The sequence below is a fragment of the Teleopsis dalmanni genome, chromosome 2, assembly GCF_002237135.1.
Source record: "Teleopsis dalmanni isolate 2A chromosome 2, ASM223713v2, whole genome shotgun sequence".
In the NCBI taxonomy this organism is placed as follows: Eukaryota; Metazoa; Arthropoda; class Insecta; order Diptera; family Diopsidae; genus Teleopsis; species Teleopsis dalmanni.
This window is the reverse complement of record NC_051847.1, coordinates 2,992,690-3,019,364: the sequence shown is the minus strand read 5'-3', so window position 1 is coordinate 3,019,364 and position 26,675 is coordinate 2,992,690. Positions and strand designations below refer to the sequence as shown.

Below are 26,675 nucleotides of genomic sequence, written 5' to 3'. Positions count from 1 at the left end.
TCCAGTTTTGATCACTTGTTTGGTCTACATTCACTTTGCAATGAGCTCTGATGATTTACAATTGAACCGAGTGTCTCCGAAACTGGCAGGTCCGGCAAAGTACACACATCCTGACGACGATATTTTAAAAGAATTAGAGGAGTCTCTGAATAAGATCTCTACCGTTTATATGCAAGCTCTGTTCTCTGGGACACATACTCCAGAACTTGATATGCACATGCGTAGTTTGGAAATAAAATTGTTTGATCTATTGGACGGACTTTATAAGAAAAATCGCCTAAATGACTATATGAAGTATGAAGCAGAAGTGACGCGGCAAATGATACTATACAATATGCTCAAGAAATTGTTCGGCTATGCAACTGAAGATAATGAAAAAGTTTGAAGGAAGTTAACTTTAGATCGAAATGATTAAGAAGAAACCTAAATTTTTTGCACAATAGTACAACGCATGGAAAATTCAAGTTTCACAGTGACAAAATATGATATAGGGATCTACAATATATCATAATACTGGTAAAGGCTTTTGGAAATAAAAGTAAAGTTGAAGTATAGTTTACGAAGAATTAAATAAATTGTGATAAATAAAAATATAAAAAACTTTTTATTTAATTTGTAATTGAGGTGCTAATACTACAATATCGCTTAAGAATCTGAGTTGGTAATACTGGATTAATACTAGTAACATTGGTCTGTTAACTAGCTTTATGGTCATAGTATAAAAGAAAATCAAGTTCGTATCTCTTATTATAATTATCTGAAACTTTAATATCATGTATCATCTCATTTCTACTGTAACCAAATTCTTAGCTATATAGTATATAGTTTATATATGAAACTATATATAGTTTATTATGACACCACTAAAACAACAATGTTGAAACCTAAACACATTTTCTACCAGATGATTAAATAATAAATAGAAAGTACAACAACAATGCAATGGTTAGAGAAGTACAAACGAATGTTTGGTTCTAGTTGAGATTGTGCATAGCATTCTAGCGGTGATCTGAGCAAGAGAGATTATGAGAGAGGGCTTTACCACTTGTTATACCCTACGAAATTTTATTTAAAACAATATTTTTTGCGGGCAAAAATGTAAAATCTACAATAGTTAAGGTATAGTAAAGTACAGTATTGTATAATATAGTCAGAGCAAAGAATCTATAGTACAAAGAAGTGCCACGCTCATACAAACGAAATACCCACTTTATTTTGCTGGTGGATTTATAATAAATCCACCCAACCTCATGCAACAATGTTCGATCGAGTCACAACTGCTATGATGTCTAGTTCAAACCTATATGTGAGTCGAGTAAGGCTGACAAAATCCCGACTGCATTCGTATTCAATCATACATGCAACCCTCTGTATTACATTATATGCATGTTTTTATGTTTGTTCGCTGTAAAATGTTCAAGCGATCAAACAGCATTTCAGTGACGAAGTCAAAATTGTGTACATTTGAAAAGTTTTTGAATTTAATAGTATAAAACAAAAACAAAATTATCTGTTTGATATTGTTAAGAATTGTAGTGTAAAAACACATTACAAATTTATTTATGTCTCAAATCTGATTTTTTCCATTCTATGAAGCTTTATTTTTAAATGTTGTCCATGCGCAATGTTTTGGAAGCAATATCGTAATCACCAATTTTAACATTTCAAACCGGTGTAAATAGCATTCATGCGTTTCCTCAAACCAGGAAGCATTATTAGTGGTTTTAGTGACTTCTATACATTTTTTCAATATAATTTTTCTTACTTTTCTAATATTTTTATTTTCTTTAAAATACTTTTCAAACACTTTTATATGAATCTAAAAAATATTTTTTAAAATAATCACAAAAAGTCAACAAAAAATCAAACTATTAAGAAGTATTTCCTTTTGAGGTAAAATATATACACAAATGTGCAATAAAAACATACGTATTAATATACTGCAGACTTAATGTCTCCAATATCACATTTGTACATACATAATGGTTTTTGTAGTGCATCATTTGTTGCAATAAAAAAAATAATATATTTTATTACTCTTTACTCCTATGATATGGGCCTTTCCAGTACAAGAAGATAAAGCAACAAAGTACATCGAAAAATTATTTGAGGGATTTCTTTACCATTCACTTCGTTTCTAATCCATGTATATTAATTAAATAGACAAATAAAAACAAGAAAGGCAAAAGAAACAGGCGTATAAAAACAATTGTGGGTTGCAATGAGTTTGAATTGGACATCATACCAGTTGTGACTCGATCGAACATTGTTGCATGAGGTTGGGTGGATTTATTATAAATCCACCAGCAAAATAAAGTGGGTATTTCGTTTGTATGAGCGTGGCACTTCTTTGTACTATAGATTCTTTGGTCAGAGATAGCTAAATTATATAGATGTCCAAATTGTTGAAAAAACTTCAAACTACTTTTAGCTAGATAGGTTTTTCGTGAAGAAAACTAGTGATAGTTTTTTCAATTTTTTTGTTGTAATTAAGTTTCTTCAAGTATAGATTGAAGTTTCTTTATTGCATTTGTTTCAATTCCAAAATTAAAACTTAATGGGTAATTAATTTCTGACCCTTATGCCAGAAAAAATTTCTTTTTAATTTCTTTTTAAATAAAATGTTATTCTTACTTTACACATCTATCCAGATCAGATACGTTCGGGAGCCAATACAAAATACTGTGCAGATTGGAGGGCTGTAGCCACAAGTACATACGTCCATGGTTTTTTTTGGAGATACGGTGTTAATGTTAAATTTAGTTTTATTCATTTATTCAATTGAATTTTTTTTGAATATGGTATCCCAATAAAATAATTTAATTTTACCAAAATATCTCAAGGGATAATTTATGTAACTGTGGTGGATAAGAAAAAAATCGCGTGGCCGTGGGGCGTGGTTTGGACAGCCCCGATATATACTATAATATTGAAGGAAGTGAATGAAAGCGGGTTTTTTTATTTACACAAAAAACTAAAACGTGATATATCAGAAATTTTTATTTATTAAAAATTAATAAACATTTAATAAGAACTTTATGTAGTGTAATTTCGCATACATTTTATTATCATACAATTGCAGCCATCTTTCTTTTTTAATTATGCATATTCCATATATAAATTTCAAATTATTTATCATGAAAATCAAAACTTAATGTAATAAAACTTAAATAATTAATTTTAAGCAAAACTGATTGCTTTCCACATTTTGAAAAGATTTAAACATAAAAATTAGAAAAACTTAAATTATAAAAAATATACAAAATTATACACAAATCACAGATAACTATAATATATTAAAAAATAGAAATACTTAAACATTTAAAAATAGCAAAAATTGGTTTGAAAAACATAACGTAACTGATAATAGATAAATGTTTTAAAAGTAAATTAAAGATTTAAACGATTCATTTCTGTACATGTTCATCAAAGAATAATAATTTTTAAACAAAACTCTTAAAATTATTAAATAAAAGAATAGTTATTAATATAAAAGAATAATAAAAATTCAACAAATAAAAGTAACGCGTTATCCTTTCATCAAAGCAGTTTCGTTAAATTTGTAAAAATGTAACGAATCTCAACAAAAATCTTATAAATGTTACAACAAAACAAGTATTTAACGATAGCGGCTTCCTAAATTCACCTTCACCACTTTCGAAAGCTACCACGGACGCCACATGCTGTCCCGATCTTCATCGCTCACAAGTAATTCTTTTTTGGTGTCATTGGCAAATTTCTTAGTCGAAGGTTCATCCGAACTATCGCTAGAGTCTGCCACTTCTGAGATGCTACGTTTAAGAGAGATATTAAGTTCACTGCCACTGCCGCTGGTCGAGGTGACTTGCTGTTGCTGCAAGTTTATAGACAAGCGTGAATGCGACAAAGAGGTATCTGTACTTGAAGGAGGTGTATTGAAAACCCCTGAAAAGTTATGTTGCTGGATTTGACTAGTGTTGTGATCTTGCGGTGGTGTAGCTGGACGAGAGTTAATGTATTCTGAGCTGGTGTGCATGATAGAGTCATCACCATGACTAGAGATCGATGATATAGGACTCAGTGGTGGACTTGTAGTTGCAGTAGAGTTATGATGTAAGTTATTTTGTGGTTGATGGAATGCTGTCGAATGATTTGAAGTAAATAGGTTGATGTTTTTGTTCATATTTGGATGGGTGGGTAGAGACGAATGTTTCGGTTGATTTGACTGCTGTATCAGTTGTTGTGGAACTTGTTGCGGCTGCGTTTGTGATTGCGATTGTGGTTTACTGAAAGCACTTAACCGATTATAATTTTTAGCAATATCATTCATTTGCGGAGCATTCACTGGCAACTGTGATGTGGTAGTTGTTGTTGCTGTGTTTGAAGCGTGTGGCCAGTTACCAAACGGTAAATTTGAAAGAGTATTATTATTTAGAAGATTTGTTGTATTTGTATTGGTATTTGGCATTATCAAGGCAAATTCACCAGATGGTAGACGAGATGGTATTAACTGCACCCCACCCATTTGTATAGGCGTCGCATGATTACTGTTATTATTCAAATCTTGTGGTAGAGGTGGAAATATTCCACCTTGTTGATTAACATTGGGTGTCAAAGGATTTGATAAAGCTGCACCAAAGAGACCGGATGCATTTGTAGCACCCAATTGACCACGATAACCGTTATTAAAATTCGTCATCGAACCTATTTGTTCCAGACCAGTGGCGCAGCTATTAAGATGATTCGAAAGCCGCTGACGAACGCCCACATCCACGCCATCTAGTTGACTGATATATCGGTTTACTTCTTCGGCACATTCTACAAAACCAGTTTTGAATTTATGTATAACTGTTGGATCTGTTTGTATAGCCATATTAAGCTGTTGTCGTTGTACTGATTGTAAATGTTTAACAGTCATCTCGAGTATATCAGCCTTTTCAAGTTTTGTATGTCGTGCAGGCTATAAAATAAATGGACGTAATGAGAGTTTAAGCAATATATATGATTATGAGATTAACTTAAAAAATAATCTATAAATTTAATATTAAAACAAATAATAATATATTTAATTCTGAACCTTTCTAAAGCAATATGGTAAATTTCTTGGACTACCTTAAAGAAAAATGAATTTTTATTAAAAATCAAACAGTTTGCCGAGTTCATTTAAAATATGCTATATAATACATTTATATCTGCTTCCCATTCAATTCTAAAAATATTTATACAAAAATTTTACTTTACTTATTCTTAATTCTTAATTATTCTTATTCTTATTATTCTTAATTTTAATTCCATTTTCTTAGAATACCTATATTATATTTTTTATCTCAATTTTTTTTCTTACGTTTGAGTGAAGTTAGCTGGCACTTTGGCTATTGATTTTTAAAATTGTATTTTATTGAAACATAAAAATGTCTAAAATTATGCGTGTTTTATAACGAGAACATTTTAAATTATTTAATCTTCCGCTTTAATATGTGATGGTGAGAATCTTATTATATAGATTTACGATTTTACGATTTTATTTTGATCAAATATTTGAAGACTTTATTATTTTAGATTTTATTGAATTGATATCTTTTAAGATATATTTTGGCCACCATATACATATATTCAGTCTAAACAAAACTTTTTTGAAGTTATTCTGTCATCAATGTAAGAAAAATTGATGGGAACAAAAACATTTTCCCATGCTTCCTTCATCCAGAAAGCGCTACGAAAATAAAAGAGGCCGCTTTGCTTTAAAATATTTAAGCTCATATTTTTTTCTTTCGGATCTGTTTACTCACATAATTCGCATTTAACATATTTTGGCTTGAAATTCTAAAGAGCTTCTTTTGATATGGTGGAAAGAATGTGTTTTGTGGTAAAGCATGGATATTCTAATTGATTGCAATTTGTTAAAGACTCTAAAAAGCCAACAACAATTACATAATCGAAAAAAGCTTGGGATGAGAATGAGAGTAGCAAAATCGGTGGCAGTAGCATGAAATCTGCAATAAAATGACCATGCCAAGGGCCAAAAAGAAGTGTGTTAAACCGAGACTGCAGCACTCTCAGATTTTTGCTCCACAAATAAGCACATCAGGGTCTTAATCAACCGGCCTTTGTTCGCTGTGATCTCATGTATGTGAGTATTAGCAAATTTATGATCACAGCACGAATTTGCCAGACACATAAACAAAAAAGAGTGTATTCATATGGACAAAGTCTGAGCATTTTTTTTTGGATTTTTTTTTGTAAATTCAGAAAAAGTAAGCTAAAATAATAAACCACAGAAATAAATCGACAGACAACGAGTTAAGTTGTCTAATTTCCGAATTACAAAGGATCAACAGAAGAAAAACTGAGTTATTGAGTTTGTGAGCTGAGTTTATACCTTTAAATTCTACTTCTACTTCCTACAAATGGATCGTTGCCAAGAAGTTCAGGTCTCATATTGATCAGTCGATATTTAATTAAAGTGATGCGCACAAACGATCTTTAACAGCATTCCGAAGACAGAGACAAAATCATTTATCGTGAAAAGTGAGTAGCTGCTGTGATTTTCGTAATAACAACAGAACAACAGCACAACAGCAATTTTATTCGATCTGCAACAAGCATTACATTGTGGTTCACTGAGTCGGTAGAACTCGGCTGCATATACAGGCATGCTAAGCATTTTTATGCTTTTTAAAGGGAACTTGTCTACACGATCGTGTCTGTGTACTTTACAGGCAAAAACACTCTTTCCCACGCAGGTTTCATTTTTTGTGTTTACTTTTGCTTTTGTTTTAGTTTCTTATTTTTTTCTTCTTTCTTTTTTTATATAATGGTTGATATACCTACATATATCTACATACCACATAATGACGATCTTGATTTGAAGATCATCAGCATTACGATCAACCTGAACTTGTGCGAACTATTTGTTGCTGGTTGGGAATAACTGATTATTTGGTCATGATCATAAACGTAATTAAACTGATAATAATGAAATTGAATGCATAAAAATTGTGCTGCTCATGATCATTGGTTTTGACGTTTTTTCTCACACAATACGAAAGGCTGTTTGTGTGAATGTAGTGCGATCGCTTCGTGCACAGCAGGATCCGACCAGAAGATCGGCATTTCTTTTTTTCTTTAGACTAAAGACCACTAAATTCGCACATCACACAGTAGTTATGTGTGATGTTGCATTTGAACAGGTTTTTATGGGTTTGTGTTTCTTGTCAATTGACGTTTGGTTCGTCGGAAGATCGTTTCGTTCCTCTCTCTCTCCGTCTGTTTGTATCTGTGTATCTGAATATATGCAATTTTCTCAGACTGAATTTTTTGCTTGTTGGTACATTATGAATGTTTTTTTCTTTTTTTTTTTTTGAGTTTATTTGCTTTTATCAATTCCGCTATGATTTATCAGTATTTAATTTTCGGCTTGTTAACACTTAAAGAAGTAAACCTTCTTTCTTCTTATGCTTTGCGTTTTTTCCAGTGATTATTAATAAAATTTCGTACTCAATTAAATATTATTATAATTTAGTTAAATATGGGAACTTTTGATTTTTTGCCGCTCTTATCACTAAGACTGTGCAGTAGTAAAACAAAATTCTTAAAAAGAAAGTGATTTTGATAGTTTAAAGAGAATCCCAGCATGGAGGGATAACACTTGAAATTGTCATTGAGAATTTGAAAACTCATTGAAAAACTAAATAAAATACATTAATGTATGCTTTAGACTTATGTATGTCAATAGCCAATAAAGAAATTATAGGCGTTGTCCTACATGGAGAGATTTCTTAAAAAAGAAGAAATAATAGGATCAAGTGACCTATGATTTGAAATAATTTTTTTAAATATATTACAAGCTTAAGAACAACTAGTCCTTTATAAATTTAAATTTCAAGTGAGTGCACTTGAAATTTACTTCAAGTAAAAGTATTTCTGTTTACTGAACTAACGAATCCATGGTAAATTTTTTTAAGGATTTATATACAAATATAAACGAATTTATAATAATAGGATAATCAACAGATTCATTTATTCCAATTAACGGTACGAACTTTTAATATGGGGTTGCAAGCGTTATCCTAGTAGATGCCAGAGCAAATGAATGCATAAGCTCTATTGGATCCACTTGGTGTACTAAAGTGAGTATTTTTACAAAAATGATTTGCTATATTTATAATAAAGATCTGCGAAATTGACAACAGTAGCGCATCACTAGCATAAAACTCAAACAGTCAGTCCATATGTTTCGAATTCGTGTACAATCATATGAATTTGGTTTGGTTTCGAAAGAAATGATTTATATCCAATCTATAGATTAATTATTAAACAAAGTTTATTTTTAATTTATAATTTGCATGGTAATTATTTTACTAAGAATTTTAATATTTATTTAAACTAAAATATTGCATCGTCGTTTTGTTAAATTTCGAATATCATGTTGAATAAAATGGACTCTAATTAAAACATCAATTCATCCCAATAAGCCTTGAGAACATAAAAGCAATAAATCAATGTATTTTAAATCAAATTTAATTAAATTCTAACAAATTATGAAAAGAAGTCCATTCTGTTAACTTTTCCGTTTCAACCTTATTTAGTATCTCTTCTAAAAATACCATATGCGCACATAATACTTAAATAAAAATATAACTAATAATTTAAATAATAATACATGGATTAAAATTTAATATATCTTTTGTATCTGTCTATTTAAAAAAAAAATTGCTATTTAGTTTATTTAACTTACGTCCTTTTTCATCGCTTCCAAAATCAGTGATTTGAGCTCATTTAGGCAATGATTTATGCGTGCTCGCCGACGTTTTTCCATAATTGGTTTATTAGTCTGTAATAAAATAAGATGAACACCCAAATTATATAGTTTCGAGTACGCAAAATAATAAGTTAATAATAATAATAATAAAAACTGCATAATAAACATTCAAGGTTTTCACTACTCGTACTAAACGCTACCTGAATAAAGTCTACAAATATTTTGTCTTAACGACACTTAACAAATTTTTGGAACAGATGTCGCGCAAAATCAATTTACCCTCTTCAAGGACTCGTAATTTCGCATTCTTCTAGTCATTTAGCGCAAGCATTTTCGAGGAATAGCCGCTTACTGTTAGTCTAGTAAAGAAAATGTTTCCGAATAATGGGGATTTCTGATATTTTGAAGGTGTTAACTGTTGGTTTTAGTTACCGTTTGGTATATAATACTTTAATATCAAAAATTCCTTTCGCAGTTTTGAAGTGAATTTAGTGATGGCATCTACAAAATACTAGTTTTTGATGCAAAACTATTTCAGAATCGAAAAGTAGTAAAGTGAGTGGATTAAAATTGTAAATTTCTCTTTCCATTAATTTGATGTGCAGTTAAAGTAATTTTTGTTCTAAGATCCTCTATCCTAAAAAATGTATCTTAAAAATTTCAAATACTTTTTGCTAATTTTATACATTTTTAATTTATATTTAAGTAGCTATAGCTTCTGCAAATTTAAGTTAGATATAATTTCTTTTAATTATGTTATAACTTTGTTAATAAAATAAATAAATAAAATAATTTATATTTATAATGGTTCAAACTGAGGTGGTGAGATTTATTTTGAATTAAATAATATTTTATCAAAGATTTGTTTATCAAACAAACCACTACCCCCTAAATATGTAATCGTAGACCTTTAAGTAGGCAGTAGTAGAATTACTAAAAGATGTTAGCAGTTATATAAACAATAAACTCTACCTACTTTCAAAATTATTATGAAATAGTAATTCAATTAAGATAAAAATCAAAATATTAAAAGGAAATGATATAAGGACTAATGTTCATATCATACCTATATATGCTTTAAAAATATAGTTTTGAGAGATATTGTTTTTGAATATATTTTCGATTAATTTGAAAATTTTCAATTTGTTATATTTTTATTCATTTTTATTATAATTGCACCTTGTTTAAGCTAATTAGCAATATTAGAGGATTACTTGATTACTTTCTAAGAATTAATATAGAAAAAACACATTTTAAAATAATTTGTATTTAAACTAAACTATTGTTAGCTATATAACATGCAGACAAAATAATTTGTTATTATTCAGAAATACTCCAGACTATATTTTTGTAGCTTTTAAATAGTTTGAAATACTTTATGAAAAGAGAATAACAATCACGGTTACTTAGAGTTAAGTTTTAATACTTAAAGCAGTTTCAGTTAATATAGTTTTGATGTAAAATTATTTTAGAACCGAAAATTAATAAAATTTAATTTAATTAATATCACATTAAATTTCTCATTTCAGTAATTTGTAGCAAAACTTTCAGTAATTTTTCTCTAAGTATTAACGAATACTTAATTATTCATATGATCGTATAAATCCTAAGATCATGTCTATTTTATACTTTATACTAAACTTTCAGTTTAGACTCCAGACTTAATATCTTGTTATGTTTACAAATTTTGATCAAATCAAATTGATCAACTATTAATTGGTCATAGGTCAACTATTAATTGTGAGTCCCTACACAATAAGAGTGATTAATGCAGTTTTGTAATTCATTTAAGAGTTTCTTTGCACTCGTATGCCAGCTTACCTTTCTCAGTTCAGCTTTGGACAGACCATTTGGATTAGATGTCCGAGACTGTCCATTGGCATTAAAGCTAGAGTTAGAATTATTATTGCTATTGAAGTTATCGCCACCGTAGCTATTCGAACAGTCGAAATCATCATCAGAATTTAAATCGTTTTTGTAATCCATTTCTATGAAGTATTATAATCCTTTCAGCTGAAAATATTATTAGACAATAATCCAGTTTGTCGAGACGTGATAATAATCCAAAATTGTTGTTGAAGTTTAGTAATCAATCAATTAGATTTCTTTTGAATAGATCGTTTAGGGAGAGTTTTGAAAAACTTAAAAATATAGAATATTAATTAAACACAACACTTAAACTTTGGTTAACGTAAAGTTTTAACAAATAACATTAAAAATAAATTTTTTATTATTGCACACGCGCTGAAGACGTTTAATAATTTTTTAAATGTTCATTAAGTAAATAAATTTTTCAATTTGCGCTTAATTAACGAATTTAAACTTAACCGTACCGAATGCTTGCGCGATCAAAACACGCGCACCGAAATCCAAAAGGATACTGATCCTCGCACACGCAGCGCAAGAAAATATATATTAAAACGTAAATACCAGAGAAACGGTAACACGAAGTGTTCGGCAAGACATTGAATTCGTGATCGTGTCCTTTTTTTCTATGTCTTCGCCTGTTTGAGGTGTTTCGTGTTTTTGTTTCTCACGCACATGAACTTTGTTGTTTTTGTTCTTTCGCTTTACCTGGGCGCTTTAGCCGAACAGCAGCAACCCTTCGTACTGATGCCGCAAACGCGTTGATAATGACGTTCCTTTGCACTCTGCTTCACTCCACTCCACTTCACTCCACTCGAGTGTGAGAACTAAAATGTCTTGTCCAGTGAGAAAATTCCTGCACACTCGTTTATCATAAATTGTGCAAGTTTTGTTGTTGGGTTCGTTTCTATTCAAATGAAATGTACCCTCAGTGGCATAATTTTTTGATTAGTGCAAATGCGCTCATATAGACGACATCCATTGAAGCGTGCATGTGTATGAATTCCACTCGAAATTTTTGCTGATTTCACGTTCAGATGATGCTCAAACGATTGTTTCAATTCGTTTTATGGATCAGAATTCGTTGAATTCTGCTTGGGAAGAATATTTATTTACTCGAACACTTATTTTGGATTGGTTTGATGTGAATTATCCGAGAATTAAGCGCCAGAATAGAGTTGCCGTAAGACCAAAATATTTTACGAGTAAAATCTGGCAGTTCTGAATTCTGAAGAGACTTTATATTAACTGAGTGAAATGAAATACACATTGAAAAAAATTTTATTTAACTGGTTAAAGGCACAGTTAGTCGGCATGTACCGTAAGAACTTAAGTCAAAACGAAATACACAGGTATAGTTGGCTTAAATTCTTACGGTACGCACCTACTAACTGAGCCGTAAGTAAGTTCATAGAATTCATTTTACTTTTGATTTACCAGTTCTACCAGTAGTTGGATCTATGTTATAGATCCTCTTATCTTCCACAGTTCATCAAATGGGGATATTAAGTAAACTTTCTAAGAAATTTTATTATTTTACACAACATTAACAAGTCACAAAATAATTTCATTTAAATATTAAAATGAAAAATTATTCTTAAGGATCTCATTTAATTATCTAAAGAGTAGACAAACTTATTTGTACTAAAACCGATGGACCGAAAAAAGTTTTGCTGAAGTTGTCTAGTTATAATAATAAGTATTATTTTTAAGAGATATTGTATCGCGACCTTTAATACTATTATGCCCTCTTCGTGAAATTATACTGATTCTAAAAATATTGTACAATTTTATTAACCAATTTTACTCATTGGACTGTGAAAGTCAAAAGCAGAAACCCCGTTCCAGTGATCAAGGGACAGGCAGACATTGGAATGTAGAAGGTTAGTTTTTAAACAACAAATATATCTCAGTTAAAGTTTAACAAATGCTTACATGAATCCCAAATGAGTTTAGGCATAAGCAAAATTTATGACAGCTTGAATATAGCTAACTAGGCGTCTACACTGATTAGACTTTTGCTAGATTTTTATGTTCGAACACACAAAAACATATATTTGTAGTGAAAAAGTAAGAGTGTATGTAAAATCTTGCCAAAGCTTAGACAATGTAGATTCAGTATAAATGTGAACAAGAATAATATTTGTTTTATTTTACGATATTATATTAAACTAGTATACTATATGTTAGGCATAAAACTAACTTTATTATTATATAGCATTGTAATAATCTCTCTAATACCTTGAATGAGTTAAATTCAACTATTAGTTAAAATTTAACAAGCGACGTTTAACCTCGCTTAATAACTTAACAACAAAAGAATGGCTTAAACTTTAGTCAAAGGAGATTGAACAGGAATTAAAGGCCAATAAAGACATATATTAAACTAATTTAAATTGTAATTTTCTTCTCACCGAAAGGATGAATGTTTGTGTTCACAGATTTAAGCCGTACAGCTGTGGCTGATGTCGTATATAGATATTTTCTTGTTTACATTTGATACTTCTATGAAAAATATTTAACAATACAAGAAAATAAATACAAGAAAATAAATATTGAAATCAATTACATGTTTTACTCGGTAATCAGTCATTATTGTCTGAATATTGTCGACTCAGCAGAGACTTCGGTCAAAAAACTGACGCACTTTTGCAGCCGGCTTGATTGAACTTTTGCAACATTGCAGCTGTTCTACACGAGTCAATATTGTATGTAAGCAAAAAGTGGGGGTTGCATGGGCGCATATTAAGACAGTTAAAAAGAAATCTGTGTGCAGATGAGATTTCTTAGTGGTTGCTAGACCGAAACAAGGGTTACTATTGATATAACTTACAACATTTTGAAATGGTTTCCTACCTGAATGTATCTTAAGATACCCATTGAATTCTAACGAATGACAGTAAGAAATAAATCTTAACGCATGATGTCACACACGAGCTTATATAATAATTTAGTTTTTTAAAACTTCAATGGGAAAGCAGATGCAACCGATAAATCATTAAGTCGCACCAAAAGCAATTAAAGGGAATAAATTTGATCATCATTGCGTTTGGCAACTCTAAAAAAGGTTACAAATATTATTTCAACTCGACTCAATTCGGATTTAAGCCATTAGCGTGTGAAAATTTGGCTTCCTTGCAAAATGAACAGAAATTTAGCAGTTTGAGATTTGAGTGATTTTTTGAGTAATATTTTGGAGAAGTAAAAAAAATTTCATGTACAAAAATATAAAAAATAATATTTAGTGCTTATTAAAAAAATATTAATTTTTTGCCAATATCAATTTTTCAGTTGACTTACTAAATTATATGGTCAATCTAAGATCTTGGCATATTTCTTTGTTGCTAAGGAACATACCAACCCCTAAACTGGTAAAGTTCAAGGAGTTCCTAAAATGAGAAATTAAATTTAATCCTTTTTCTTATATTTAATATTGCCTTCTTTTATATTATGGGAATTAATTTTTTGTTTCTTACTTTGATAAAATGTCATTATTCCTTCAGAGTTGTAGTACGTATTATGTATATAGGTTTGTTTTTGTGTTCAATAACCCTAAACTAAAAAAAAATTGGTAGACAAGGTAGACATGTCTGAGGTTAAAAAAATGTAAGATTTTATATTATATCAAAAAGATAAGTATTTTTGAGTTCAAAAGTTAATTTACGTTTGCACATATTTTTGAGTTTATTTTTATAATTATTTTTATGTTGGCAGAATTTGTACTGTGGCCTAGAGATCTATTGCGTCTTCTTCATGGAGTTACATTATATCTCATCTCTGAAATGTAATATTGAACTGTATAGAGTTTTTTTTCCGTAATCGACATGATATCCCTACACAGGTGATAATCCCAGTAGGCTAGCCCAGGGCTATGGGCTTTAAAACAACAAATCTCTAATTCAGCTCCGCAATTTGATTTATAATTTTGAATGCTGCGGCATATCGATATGCAGCCAAACATGCTAGCAAAGAATGGAACAACCACTCAAATTATTTCAGAAAATTAAAAAATTGATCTTCTTATAAAGACATATGAACTTATACTTAAAAAAAATATATCTTAATGAAATAAATAAATTATGGAATAAATGAATGTTCCCAAAAGTGGGTCAATACGGGACCTCAAAAAACAAGAAGTCCTTTTTTCATACTTAAAAGAAGGTTTCAAATATATTGACTACTGCAGATGCTGTTGCGTTAATGTTAAAGAAGAAAGCACTGAACTCCTTCTCTGTTCACATTTCAAAAAAAGAGATCATGTAACTACAATTTGTGATATAAACTAAATGGTGCAACGGGGACTGATATTTGATGAAGGAGTCTTACTTGAATCATGTGATATCACAAATGACCAATTTAAGCTGTGTTGGATTCAAATAAAATAATGCAATAGTTACGCAAGCCTGGCTACCGATCTACAGACGTCTAAATGGGATAAACTAAGCATCACCGAATGCTAAATTGTCGGTGGTAATACATACTATATAATTAAAAGAAGGAATCAGTGGTAATATGTACTCTTTGTGAATGTTATCTTTTGAATTATTTTTTTTGTTATGGTTTTAGTTATTTTAAAAAGTACAGTGTTTCTCATTGATTTAGGCAGCACTTAAACCATTACTTAAAACATCTGTTAAACATAACTCTACTATTATGAACAAATTATAGTCAATGAAATTTATAGAACAGCTTTAAATGTGGTATAATAATGCAGATTTATATATTATATAAAATATTTGATAATGGAAGTTTTCTTCTTAATTGACTGTAAATGACTGTAATGTAAAAATTATTTTAATAACAAATTAAACTCTCTTAAACCGTTTATTAACCACAACAAAAATATGTGTTTACAATTGTATAATATAAACAAATACATATATACAAAAATAGGTACATGTGTAGTATATACTCATACTTATATTTTGAATATATAAAATATTTATTACTCTTAATCATTTAGTTGGCGCTAACAAATCATTCCTAGAAATCTATCTGACGCAGCACTCGTTTTCTGGCGTTTCTGCTCCATGCACACTTTGTACAGTCACTTACATTAAGTGCGGTTAGTGCTATCTGCATCTAATCACTCCATCGGAGACATGGTTTTCCCCTTAAGCTCCTCTTTTTAAGATAATATACATATGTATGTAAATTGCATATAATTGTGCAATATCAGTATAGATCGATTAAAGAATACAATTTACAATTTATTAACTTTAAAATAAATATACCACATCCAATTCGTATTCATTTCTACTAAATCGATGTACATACATTCATATATGTATGTAACGATAAACATTTACTCATTCTCGAAACAAATAGCTGAAGATCGACTTATAAATTTAATAGAACTTAAAACAATCTGTAAAAATATATGCATTTTATACTTAAAATCAATAAAAAATGTGTATAAATATAATTTTACTTAAATTAAAAAAAAATAAAGGTAAGCAATAAAAAAAACTATAATTGACAATAACAACTATGAGGTCATGTCTCATATTTAAAACAAATTTGACAGATCAGCAAGTCTTCATAAAAAAATTTATAAAGCTTTAAATAAAACTCATGTTAATTGGGAACTTGTGGATATCTCATATTCATGTAAAATAAAATACTTCAAATACTTTTATGTAGCATAAATAGCTGCATAAATCCTTCAAATGAATTTAATTTTAATTTTCTATAGATTTGGCAATCCAGTGATTGTTGACTACATCACATAAAGAATCAATTACAGCATTCCTCATGCTTTAAACGGGCATTGAGATCCTTCTGTCCTTCATTGCTCTGCTTCTTCATGTCGACATGAAGATCGTTCTTCACACTTTTTAAGTGTGCTACTAAAAAAGTCATGAAACGCACGATTTCAACATTAAAACACATTAATTTTAATTTTATTTTTATGTTCCTCTGATTTCTTATTAATCAGCAGGGCATACGCTTCCCCTAAACGCTTAGCGCCCCTTAAATAATCTTAACCTTAAATTCTGTATTGCTGTATCCTTAGCCTTAACAAATTGTGGAGCATGTGAACCTCATTTTTTATATGACGGACGGCACAGTATTTTTAGAACTTTCTGAGCTGGTGGGAACATTTTCTGTGCGGTTGTGTATTCGATGGGAAATATTTTCTCACCAATAAAAGTTCAGATATTTATTAATAATTCATTTTTAAAATTATATTTATATTTTTTTTATTAATTTTAAAATATATATAGATGTATAATATTATATATAGGGATATTTTCTATACAACTGAAATAACATTATAAGTCCTTAATGCCGAATGCAATAAACAGAAGTCAGAGGCGCGAAAAACTTTAGCCATTCCGGCACACTCCACTTATTGAGAGTACACAACTGTCCACTTATATTGCACAATACTGACCTCAAATTTCGTTCGATGTTTCTATTTGTATAAGCAAAAACTCAAAAAAATTGACCATATCTATTAGATAAAGTAACGTAACGGCCGTTACAAAAATTTCTTGTGATTTTGTGAGCGGCTGCAAAATGTTTCGGTCTTAATTGAAATAAATTTGCGCTGTCTTGACAGGATAATGAAGGCATGTGCCAAAAAAGGAAAAGTTGCTCAATTCGTATCCATAAACATCTGCTGCTTTTGATGCTGCACGCTCTGCTACTATAACTTCTTAGCTGTCCTGTCTTGGCTGTGCGGCAAGTAATTCTAAGACTTCTTAAGTAATCTCCCCTTTCTAACGATTGGCATGCTTTGTTTATCTTTTCTTCTTGCAGATTAAAAATCTTTGAAGGGGTTACGTTAGAGTTTGAAAAGATTACGCATTCTCTACCGACATTGAGGGTCAAATCAATTTTCTTATTATTTTGATGTCTATAAGTTTATTCTGTTAATTATGTTACCTGATTTTGAAATTGGGTTCAGATTTTATAAATAAATACTATTAAATAGAATTTATTTTTGAAAATCACTGTTGGTTATATACAAAGTAAAAGCATATTGGTTATATTGATTTTTATTTATAGCTTTATTCAAATTCAATCTATAAAGTTGGCTATTTATTCAATAGTCAACTTAGATATTAAATTTTTACTGCCTCTGAGCAATTTGGATTTGGTAATCACGGATTAAAAAGATTTTATAGCTGCCTGTCAATCCAAATATATTCGTATAAATATACTGGCGTTTTATATTGCCTTTTAAGGCATTCTACAGTACCAATATCTGTCTGAAAATCGTCAAGTATGCAGACGAGTGCCTATTTATAATAGTCAACTCAGATATATTGAAAACTTTTACTGCTTGTGAACAACTTGGATTTGGTGTTAACAGATTGGAGAGAATTTACAGCTTCCTATCTATCCAAGTATATAATAATGCTGGCTTTTTTGTATCAGTTTTTCAGACATTCTACAACACAACTCTTTGCCTGAAAAACCATCGAAATCTAAGTTCCATTGGAATGTCCGATCTAAATCTATGTCCGTGGATTCCAGCATCAGTTAGTTTGTCTTCAAGTTTCCATTCACACGTATTGGGGCTGTGTAAGTACCTGTTCTTTCAACCTTTTGTTTTTATTAGATGAATACTTTATAATTAAAAATACAAATTTCTTTAGAACTGATTTTATAAATTTTTTGTGTTATATGTCTTTGACTCGGAAATAATAAAGAATGTTGTAAAGCACAAGCTGGTCAAGGGTAGGGATTTAATTAGTCATTTTTGCTGTGTATAGTTTATCTCTTACTTAGTAAGATTTTTTCTGAATATATGTACACTTTTATTTAAATTAAAAACAAAGACAGGATTTAATAAACAGTTACTAAACCTTAGGCTTTAAATTTCAACATTAATTATATCCGATTTTTATAGTAACACCCCAATTGAATACTTATATTTTCTTTCTTTCATTCTTTCTATTAGTATTATCTTGTTATGTTCCAGAACTACTTAGTGTATAATGAATAGATAATTTAATAAGGCAAAGTATAAAGCATTTGATTTCTACAAACTGGTCAGTAGCAAACAAAGAAGAAAATTGAATTTCGATTATTGACTTCACTCACTTTATCTATATGTATGAGATAGTGTAAAATTCATTATTTCGAAAAAGATTGTGTTTTAAACTTTATTCGTTAAATTTGATAACTGAGAGAGCAGATTATCAAAGAGACAGATAGATAAACGGACATCGCATTATCGGTATATTTTATAGACTGGTCAAAACTAAATTGGATTTTATCAACTTACTTTTTTCATTACAATATAGTTGCTACTAATAAATATATCAAGTAGTCTTTCATTCAATCATTTTTGAAGAATTATATTTTGTAACAGAACAGTCCTTCCTCTTCTCATCTAAATTGTGGAAAGTACAGTCAACCCATCTAAAACTATGGGTACGAAATAAAACCACACAGAATATAAAATATTTAATATGCCCACATATCAATAATAATAAAGTAAATTAAAATTACTGAGAAAATTATAAAAATAAATAATTATGAGAAAAAAATTTTCTCACGATCACCTCTGCAAGTATTTTTAAACTTTTTGAAATCCACGTGCAAAAGGGGGAAGTCAAGTATGAAACCACCACCACATCGCTGAGACCACTGCTATGCAGATACATGTACTGCTATGCGGAAGAAAGCCAGGAAGTTAAGGAAGCGTCTATGCATACAATTGTAAAGGACAATATGACGGCTCTCTTGTGTGTCTACCTTCTATATATCGCCTTTATGCATATGAGTAAAGTTGCATTTATGCATTGAAATTTCTCCCTTTTTTTATTAATTTTATAAATTAGAAGTAAGAACGTTTCTAACGACACTAAAAATAAAAACAGTGTTTCGGGACTCAGAACGTATGGGAATTTAAATTACAATAGTAAAGGCATGCGAAGCTATCGAAGGATACGCGCAGTCAGAGCTGTGTGTGCATGGGAACGTGCACCAATCCACCCTAAAATTATTAGTGTATTATGAATAAGAGGGCGTTTTCAGGTATCCTTGTCGATACCAGTGCAATAAGTAGGTGAAAATAATGTTTTGCAGTTGGACATCAAATTCAACTTAAATAATTATTTATTACCCCATGTTCCTATAAATGCAAATAAAATTGAAATAAAATTAAATGCTGGTATTTAGCTGTAATTATACCACAGAACTAAGAGTTCAGTTTTACAAGAATATTACCTGAAAAACATGAATACATTAATTAAGATTTTAAGTGTACCTTGCATTCGATTTATTATGGAAGTACCACCAATTTCGATTTTGTGTAAAAGATTTTTGGTTTTTCCATTTATTTATATTGAAAAAGCAATTCATATAAGACGAATTTTATAAAATTTTTGACGGCTGAGTTTTCATTTTATCTCATGGAGCAGAAACCCCACTATGTTGAATGTTTCTCTATTTATTACACAGCATTAGAACTCCAAAGTTTCCCTTTCTATGGCTTACCTCTACGTCATAACCGGTCAAAACTTAACAATAGTTCGTTGTTGAATCGCCTAACGGGTCTCAAAGTACAGTTTGCCTTGTATTATTTTTTTTTGGTTCAATGGTGACTTGTTTTCATTAATATTGATAACTTAATCCACGGCTGTCCAAAGTACGGCTAATGCTTGTGAGGCACGAGAAATATTTTGAAAGTACCATAACTACGAAAATTTTCTTTTGGTGTACTGGTAAAACTACATTATTTTATTACTTTTTATTGTATACTAAATAAATGAAATTAAATTAATAAATTTATAAAATTAAATTTAACATAATAACCGTATTTATATTTTTGTCGAAAACAATTATGAACGTATTTGTTTCTACGGCCCTCCAATCTGTATAGAGACTTGTATTGTCCCTCGATTGCATCTGCTCTGAACAGCCCTGATTTAATCCATTCGAAGTAACAGCACTGTATTTGAAATAAATTGGTCTTTTTTAATTATTTCTGAATATTTATTATATTATCATACAATACAAAAGATGCTTTTATGAGAGAAAATTATATATACATTACTTATACTATACTTATTAATGAAAAGTATGACACATTAAAGCCCTACTCATGACTGAAACGTAGAGGCCAATCCCACATTAGCAACAGTATAAGTCTCAGATATACTTTATAATAAATTTTAGAAAACTTTTTTTTATTAAAAATTAAGATTCTATTAGAATTTTACTATAAAAATTAAGAATATGTATGGTTTTTTATTTTAAATTGCATGGGTTTAGAACATAATACTCCTTGTTTCCACCCAAATGAGCTCATGTTATTTATTGACGATTTTAGAATATTAAATCTCAATATTACCTGGCGGGAATACTTAAATACTTTACTAAACACTTAGTTCTAATTTGATTTGAAAATTTGGATTTTAATTGGATTCATTTATTATTGTAGGCTTATGTGTAAAAGTTTCATTAAACGAAACAGTTTATTTTATCGAAATTGAAACTAGTTTAATTTAGTATAATAAAATTATTTTAAGGAATCCGATTTCAGGGGAAATCTTAAGTAATTTATTCTCACATATAAACAAAACTTATTTCATTTAATTTGGCAATTGTTCTTATAGCTCATCAAGATTTGCTGATATCGTCCCTATTGGGAGTGGTGAGCCTATGGTGGTCGTTGTTGTTGACGAGTGGATCTGGTACGTAAACCCGACTGCTTCTTCTGTAATCATTATTATTAATTAATAATTGAACATAATGATTGATGTTATGATCATTTGTTATAACAAACTGATATATCTTTCAAGAAGGTCAAACAAAAATTCTAATCAATAGAGTACAGATATGTGATTAAGTGACATCATATAATAGGAGAAGTGGTGGAATACCTTGAATGTGTTCCAGTTCATGAAATAACTGTGTTAAATTTAATTTCAATAAAAAGATACAATATTTCAGAAGGTCTCATAAGTATATATCATTTTTCGGTGCGATTATACTTATCTCAGGCGTTACAGGTTGACAATAAATTTTGGAAAAATTGCCAATTCAGAGTAACTTTTTTTTACTACTCAATATGCCAATGGTTCTTTAAGTATCGGTCCGTAAAATTGTAAATGTTAAATATATTAAATAAATATTGCTGGTACTTATTGTCTCGAAAATATTCTGATTAATCAATTTTTACTAAACAACAATATTAAATTTTTATTAGATATGGAAAACATGTTTGTATTATGAGTATTTATTTACTTAAGATATGCTATGGTGTATGATTCGGAACTGTTAACAAATGTATAGCGGACTGTAGAGTGCATTCAAATAAAAAGCAAGGAAGCAAATTATACATTTGTATGTACATATTTCCATGACTTATACTGCATTTATTTCTGGGCACATGTTCATTCCCCACTCTCGACGTGAGAGAATGTGAGTCATGCGCAAAGAAAACACATTTAAAGCATTGGGTTTATATTGCACATTATGCAGAAAATGTGTGAAACAATATATTTGCTGTTATTACAATTGTTTTTAATCGCATTTAATGTTTTCTTATCCACATTGTGAACCTGTAACCATGTTGTGCCAACTTTATACCATATTGCATTATTTTTAATATTTGCTTATTATAATTCTTATCACATAGAGAAAATGAGGACAAATTCAAAATGAGCGCATATTAGTCTTTGCGGCAATTTATTTTAGCATTGCCAACTCAAATAATAAATGTATATAACAATAAATCTATTAAATATTGATGTATGATTTTAATTTGTTTGTGTTTATGTAGTTAGACGATTTTTTTAAATATACGTTATTAAAATGGATTCATGCATTATTAAATGCATATAATCATCTTATATTATCAATAATTATCTATAATACATATCAACTCATATTTCTTATAAGAAATGTGTATTTGAAACTATTTCGTTATAATCATATAATATCAGTTTGACATAATAAATATTGTATTATTTTCATTAATTGGGCACACGTATTTTACGGTCATAGAACTTTATACTTGTAAGCATTTACTTAAAAATTATTTGATATTTTAATCGTTTAGGAGTTTTTGAAACATTTTATTTTAAAATATTCATTGCATATATTATACATGTAGAATAATTAATATATATATATATATATATAAAAGTTCTTAACTATATTATATTAAACTATATAATTACGATAAAATTTGAAAAATGCACAAAAACAGAAAAAAACGTAATGTTAAAATGCTTTACATTGTTTTTTTAAGTTTTTAATAATTCTCATTGTTTTTAAAAAAATTATTGCATTTTAAAAATGTTGTAGAAAATGCAACTGGCAGTGCTTAATAAGAGCGATAATAATTTGTATGAATCCATAAATTGAGTGCAAGAGCATTATTTTTAGCCTGCTCTCACATATGTATTGAAAAATATGGAACGCTGGACTCAGTCGCGTGTGTCTCATTCTTGCAAACTGTTGGTGAATAGTAATTGATAAGTGCTTTGCTCAATACAATATTTTGTTGATACAAATTGAAGTACAAAAAGTAAAACAGAAAGCGAAAAATAGGTGTGAACTATGTGCAACATAAATATAAATATAAGGAATAATTAGCACTCATTAATAAATCAGTAAATCAAAAGAATACAATGCAGAGTCCTAGAACAAACGCAGTGAATGGTGCAATATCATCCTTGCCTAGTACACTGGCACAATTAGCATTAAGAGATAAGCAGCAACCACCGTCACTGCCACAGCAGCCACCAAATTTAAGCAAAAGTCATATCGATGGATCTTTAAATTCGATTGCCTCGAACGGCAGTGCCGGCGATTCAAATAAGTTAACAACCGAACTGCAGGAAAAAGAAAACCAAAATCAACAACAGAAGCAAAAGCCACCTCTACCAGCACGTAACAAGCCAATGGAGATAGCTGGATATGTGGGGTTTGCCAATTTGCCAAATCAAGTGTATCGCAAAGCTGTGAAGCGTGGTTTTGAATTTTCATTGATGGTAGTAGGTGCCAGTGGTCTTGGTAAATCAACATTAATAAATTCAATGTTTCTTTCGGACATCTATAATAATGAACAGTATCCAGGACCTTCGCTACGCAAGAAGAAAACAGTGGCTGTAGAAGCAACAAAGGTGCTACTCAAAGAAAATGGTGTGAATCTAACTTTAACAGTAGTAGATACCCCTGGTTTTGGAGATGCAGTTGATAACACTGATTGTTGGGTACCAATACTAGAGTATGTAGACAACAAATATGAAGAGTACTTAACTGCAGAATCGCGTGTGCATCGAACGCAAATTCCGGATAATCGTGTACACTGTTGTCTTTATTTTATAGCTCCTTCTGGCCACGGGTTAAGGCCATTAGATATTGCTTGCATGCAGAGTTTATCAGATAAAGTTAATTTAGTACCAGTCATTGGAAAGGCGGACACTCTCACACCCGATGAGGTGCATTTGTTTAAAAAACAAATACTTAATGAAATCGCACAGCATAAGATAAAAATTTATGATTTTCCATCTACGATTGAAGATGCAGCAGAAGAAATCAAAACAACACAAACATTACGCAATCGTGTACCATTTGCAGTTGTAGGTGCAAATACCATTATTGAAGTCGATGGGAAAAAGGTAAGAGGCCGACGATATCCTTGGGGTTTAGTTGAAGTGGAAAATTTGACACATTGCGATTTCATTGCACTTAGAAACATGGTCATTCGCACACATCTACAAGACCTCAAAGATGTCACAAATAACGTTCATTATGAAAACTATCGCTGCCGTAAACTTTCAGAGTTGGGACTCGTTGATGGTAAGGCACGTTTGTCCAACAAAAATCCTTTGACTCAAATGGAGGAAGAGAAGCGTGAACACGAACTTAAAATGAAAAAAATGGAAGCCGAAATGGAACAAGTATTTGATATGAAAGTTAAAGAAAAAATGCAGAAATTAAAGGATTCCGAATTGGAGCTAACACGACGCCATGAAGAGCGCAAAAAAGCGCTGGAATTACAGATACGTGAGTTAGATGAGAAGAGGCGTGAATTTGAGCGAGAAAAGAAAGAATGGGAAGAAGTTAATCATATCACGCTAGAAGAACTAAAAAGACGTAGCTTGGGTGTGAATAGCAGCAGCGATAATGTCGATGGCAAAAAAGAGAAAAAGAAGAAAGGACTATTTTAATTTTAATGGTAAATCCTAAAGCAGTATTTTACTAAGGATATTAACACTTGACGAAGTTTAAGAAAAATTTAGAATACCTAAAATCGTATTAAAAATACTTATATTTAAAACTATATTCTGCATTGATAAAGTCTTCATTAGTTAAACTATAAGCGAGAAATACCTAAGACAGTAGGAGAGCAGAAGCAGCAAGTGGGGTTTTCAACTGATGAACTTTATGTACTGTCGTAGCGCAGTTTTGCAACTATTGATACGCATCGCATTGGTGCTACTAAACTCTATTATGGACGAAGGTATGTGTGTCTCTATTTGATTGCGTAGCTTATATATAAACAGATATGCGTAAGGAGTCGTGCTTGATTGAAATTTTCCCAGGATCTTGTATGTTTTAATTTCATACCTCTCCCACTAACAAACAAACCAACGAACGTTCACTGCTAGTCGAGTCATACTTAATAAATAAGCAACATCTGACGCTGATATTATAGCCCCTACAATGTATATTTGGTAGCAGTTGTTTGCGTGTCAATTCCAAAAAAAGAATTACTATTACGATAATTGGAAGTAACGCATTTGTAACAGTTAATACTTTCTCATTACGGGAAAATATTTATTTATAACTTCCACAAAAGATTAAAAGAATGTGCTTTATCCTACAAGTTTGCTTTTATATATTTCCTATGCCCATTATCCTAACTATAAGTACAATTATTATTATTAATAATAATTTTGAATTTTATTATAAAAATCCTTATATATTAATTGTAGAAGAATTTATGTTTTTGAAATTTGTGTTTTACATCTAAATATTTGTGTATGTATTTCTCAAACTGTATATACGCGACATTTTAATTTAATAAAAATTTCTACTTCAATTATACAAATGAAAAAGTCTTTCTTTATTTAATGGAAATTTCAGTACGAAAACAGGAAATGCAATTTACAGAAAATTTTTCCATAAATAAAAATTTCTGTTTTTGAGTTTTGCTTCTGGAGAAAAGTTCATTTACACTCGGGGCAAAGCATTACACACAATTCACCACTACATCACAGCAAAAGCACAGAAAAGGAAAAAGAGAACATAAAAAGCATGCCCTTCCCTAGATTGCTGTATAAATTATGTCAGTTGTACAAATCACATGTAAACACACACACATACAATATAAAACGAAAGGAAGTGTTCACTGTAGTCTGCAACTATTCATAGTAGAGTAAACGGCGTTGCCAACTAAGTAGCTTAATCGAGGTACTTCATTTATAGGGACAACTTCATTCAAGCACAAGAAATGCCTGTGGAGTTATTGATTTTTCAATGGACTATTTTAAAGTTGTGCTAAAAAGGTTTTCTGCTGTGTGGGAGTGTGCTTAAAAATGCTTCTTAAAAATTTTTTTTTTTTGTAATTTGATGTAAGTTTTAATTTCTAACGTATTAGCACGCTAATAAATTTTATACGTTACTGGTCGTGCATATAAAACATTTTTTTATTTTGTAAAAATGTATTAACACGCTTAGAGTTCTTTCACATCAACATTTTAAGCTTAATACGTAAATTGAAATTTATGTACATGCCATATATAATTAAAATTTTTTTTTGTTGCATTTACGTCCCGCTATTCTTCATATTGGAAAGCACTTAGGCAATATTTGTGAGCAATATGATGATCAACCATGTTGATACTCGTATTTCAAAACGAACGATGATTCAAAAGCAAAGCAAAACAGAGTAATGCAAAGGAAAATGACTGTATTGAGGAATTTTAAAAAAAAAGCTGAGTAGCTTTTTTAAACAAAATAATAAAGCAAAAACAATCGGTACATTTGCGTGGTTTTTATTGTTTGATGGCTCATTGTGGCTTCTAATATGTGCTGTAAAGCATTGCGCATACTAAAATATTAAACAGATTTTTTCAATCTATTATGAAAA

General features: G+C 30.1%; 3 protein-coding genes across 3 annotated transcripts; 2 read left to right on the top strand and 1 right to left on the bottom strand.

Annotated features, from left to right (window-relative positions):
• LOC119673908 lies at nt 1–513 on the top strand. Its single transcript, XM_038085015.1, has one exon. It carries the CDS (start codon nt 41–43, stop codon nt 383–385), a length of 345 nt encoding a protein of 114 aa, XP_037940943.1. The 5' UTR covers nt 1–40; the 3' UTR covers nt 386–513.
• A 3,020-nt stretch (nt 514–3,533) lies between these two features.
• Nucleotides 3,534–10,805, bottom strand: LOC119678102 (protein deadpan-like). The gene is made up of 3 exons (XM_038089765.1): nt 10,562–10,805; nt 8,717–8,812; nt 3,534–4,939 (listed from the first exon to the last, which is right to left on the bottom strand). Exons 1-3 carry the CDS (start codon nt 10,724–10,726, stop codon nt 3,665–3,667), a joined length of 1,536 nt encoding a protein of 511 aa, XP_037945693.1. The 5' UTR covers nt 10,727–10,805; the 3' UTR covers nt 3,534–3,664.
• A 12,188-nt stretch (nt 10,806–22,993) lies between these two features.
• LOC119678101 (protein peanut-like) lies at nt 22,994–25,585 on the top strand. The gene has a single exon (XM_038089764.1). It carries the CDS (start codon nt 23,206–23,208, stop codon nt 24,748–24,750), a length of 1,545 nt encoding a protein of 514 aa, XP_037945692.1. The 5' UTR covers nt 22,994–23,205; the 3' UTR covers nt 24,751–25,585.
• The last annotated feature ends 1,090 nt before the right edge of the window (nt 25,586–26,675 follow it).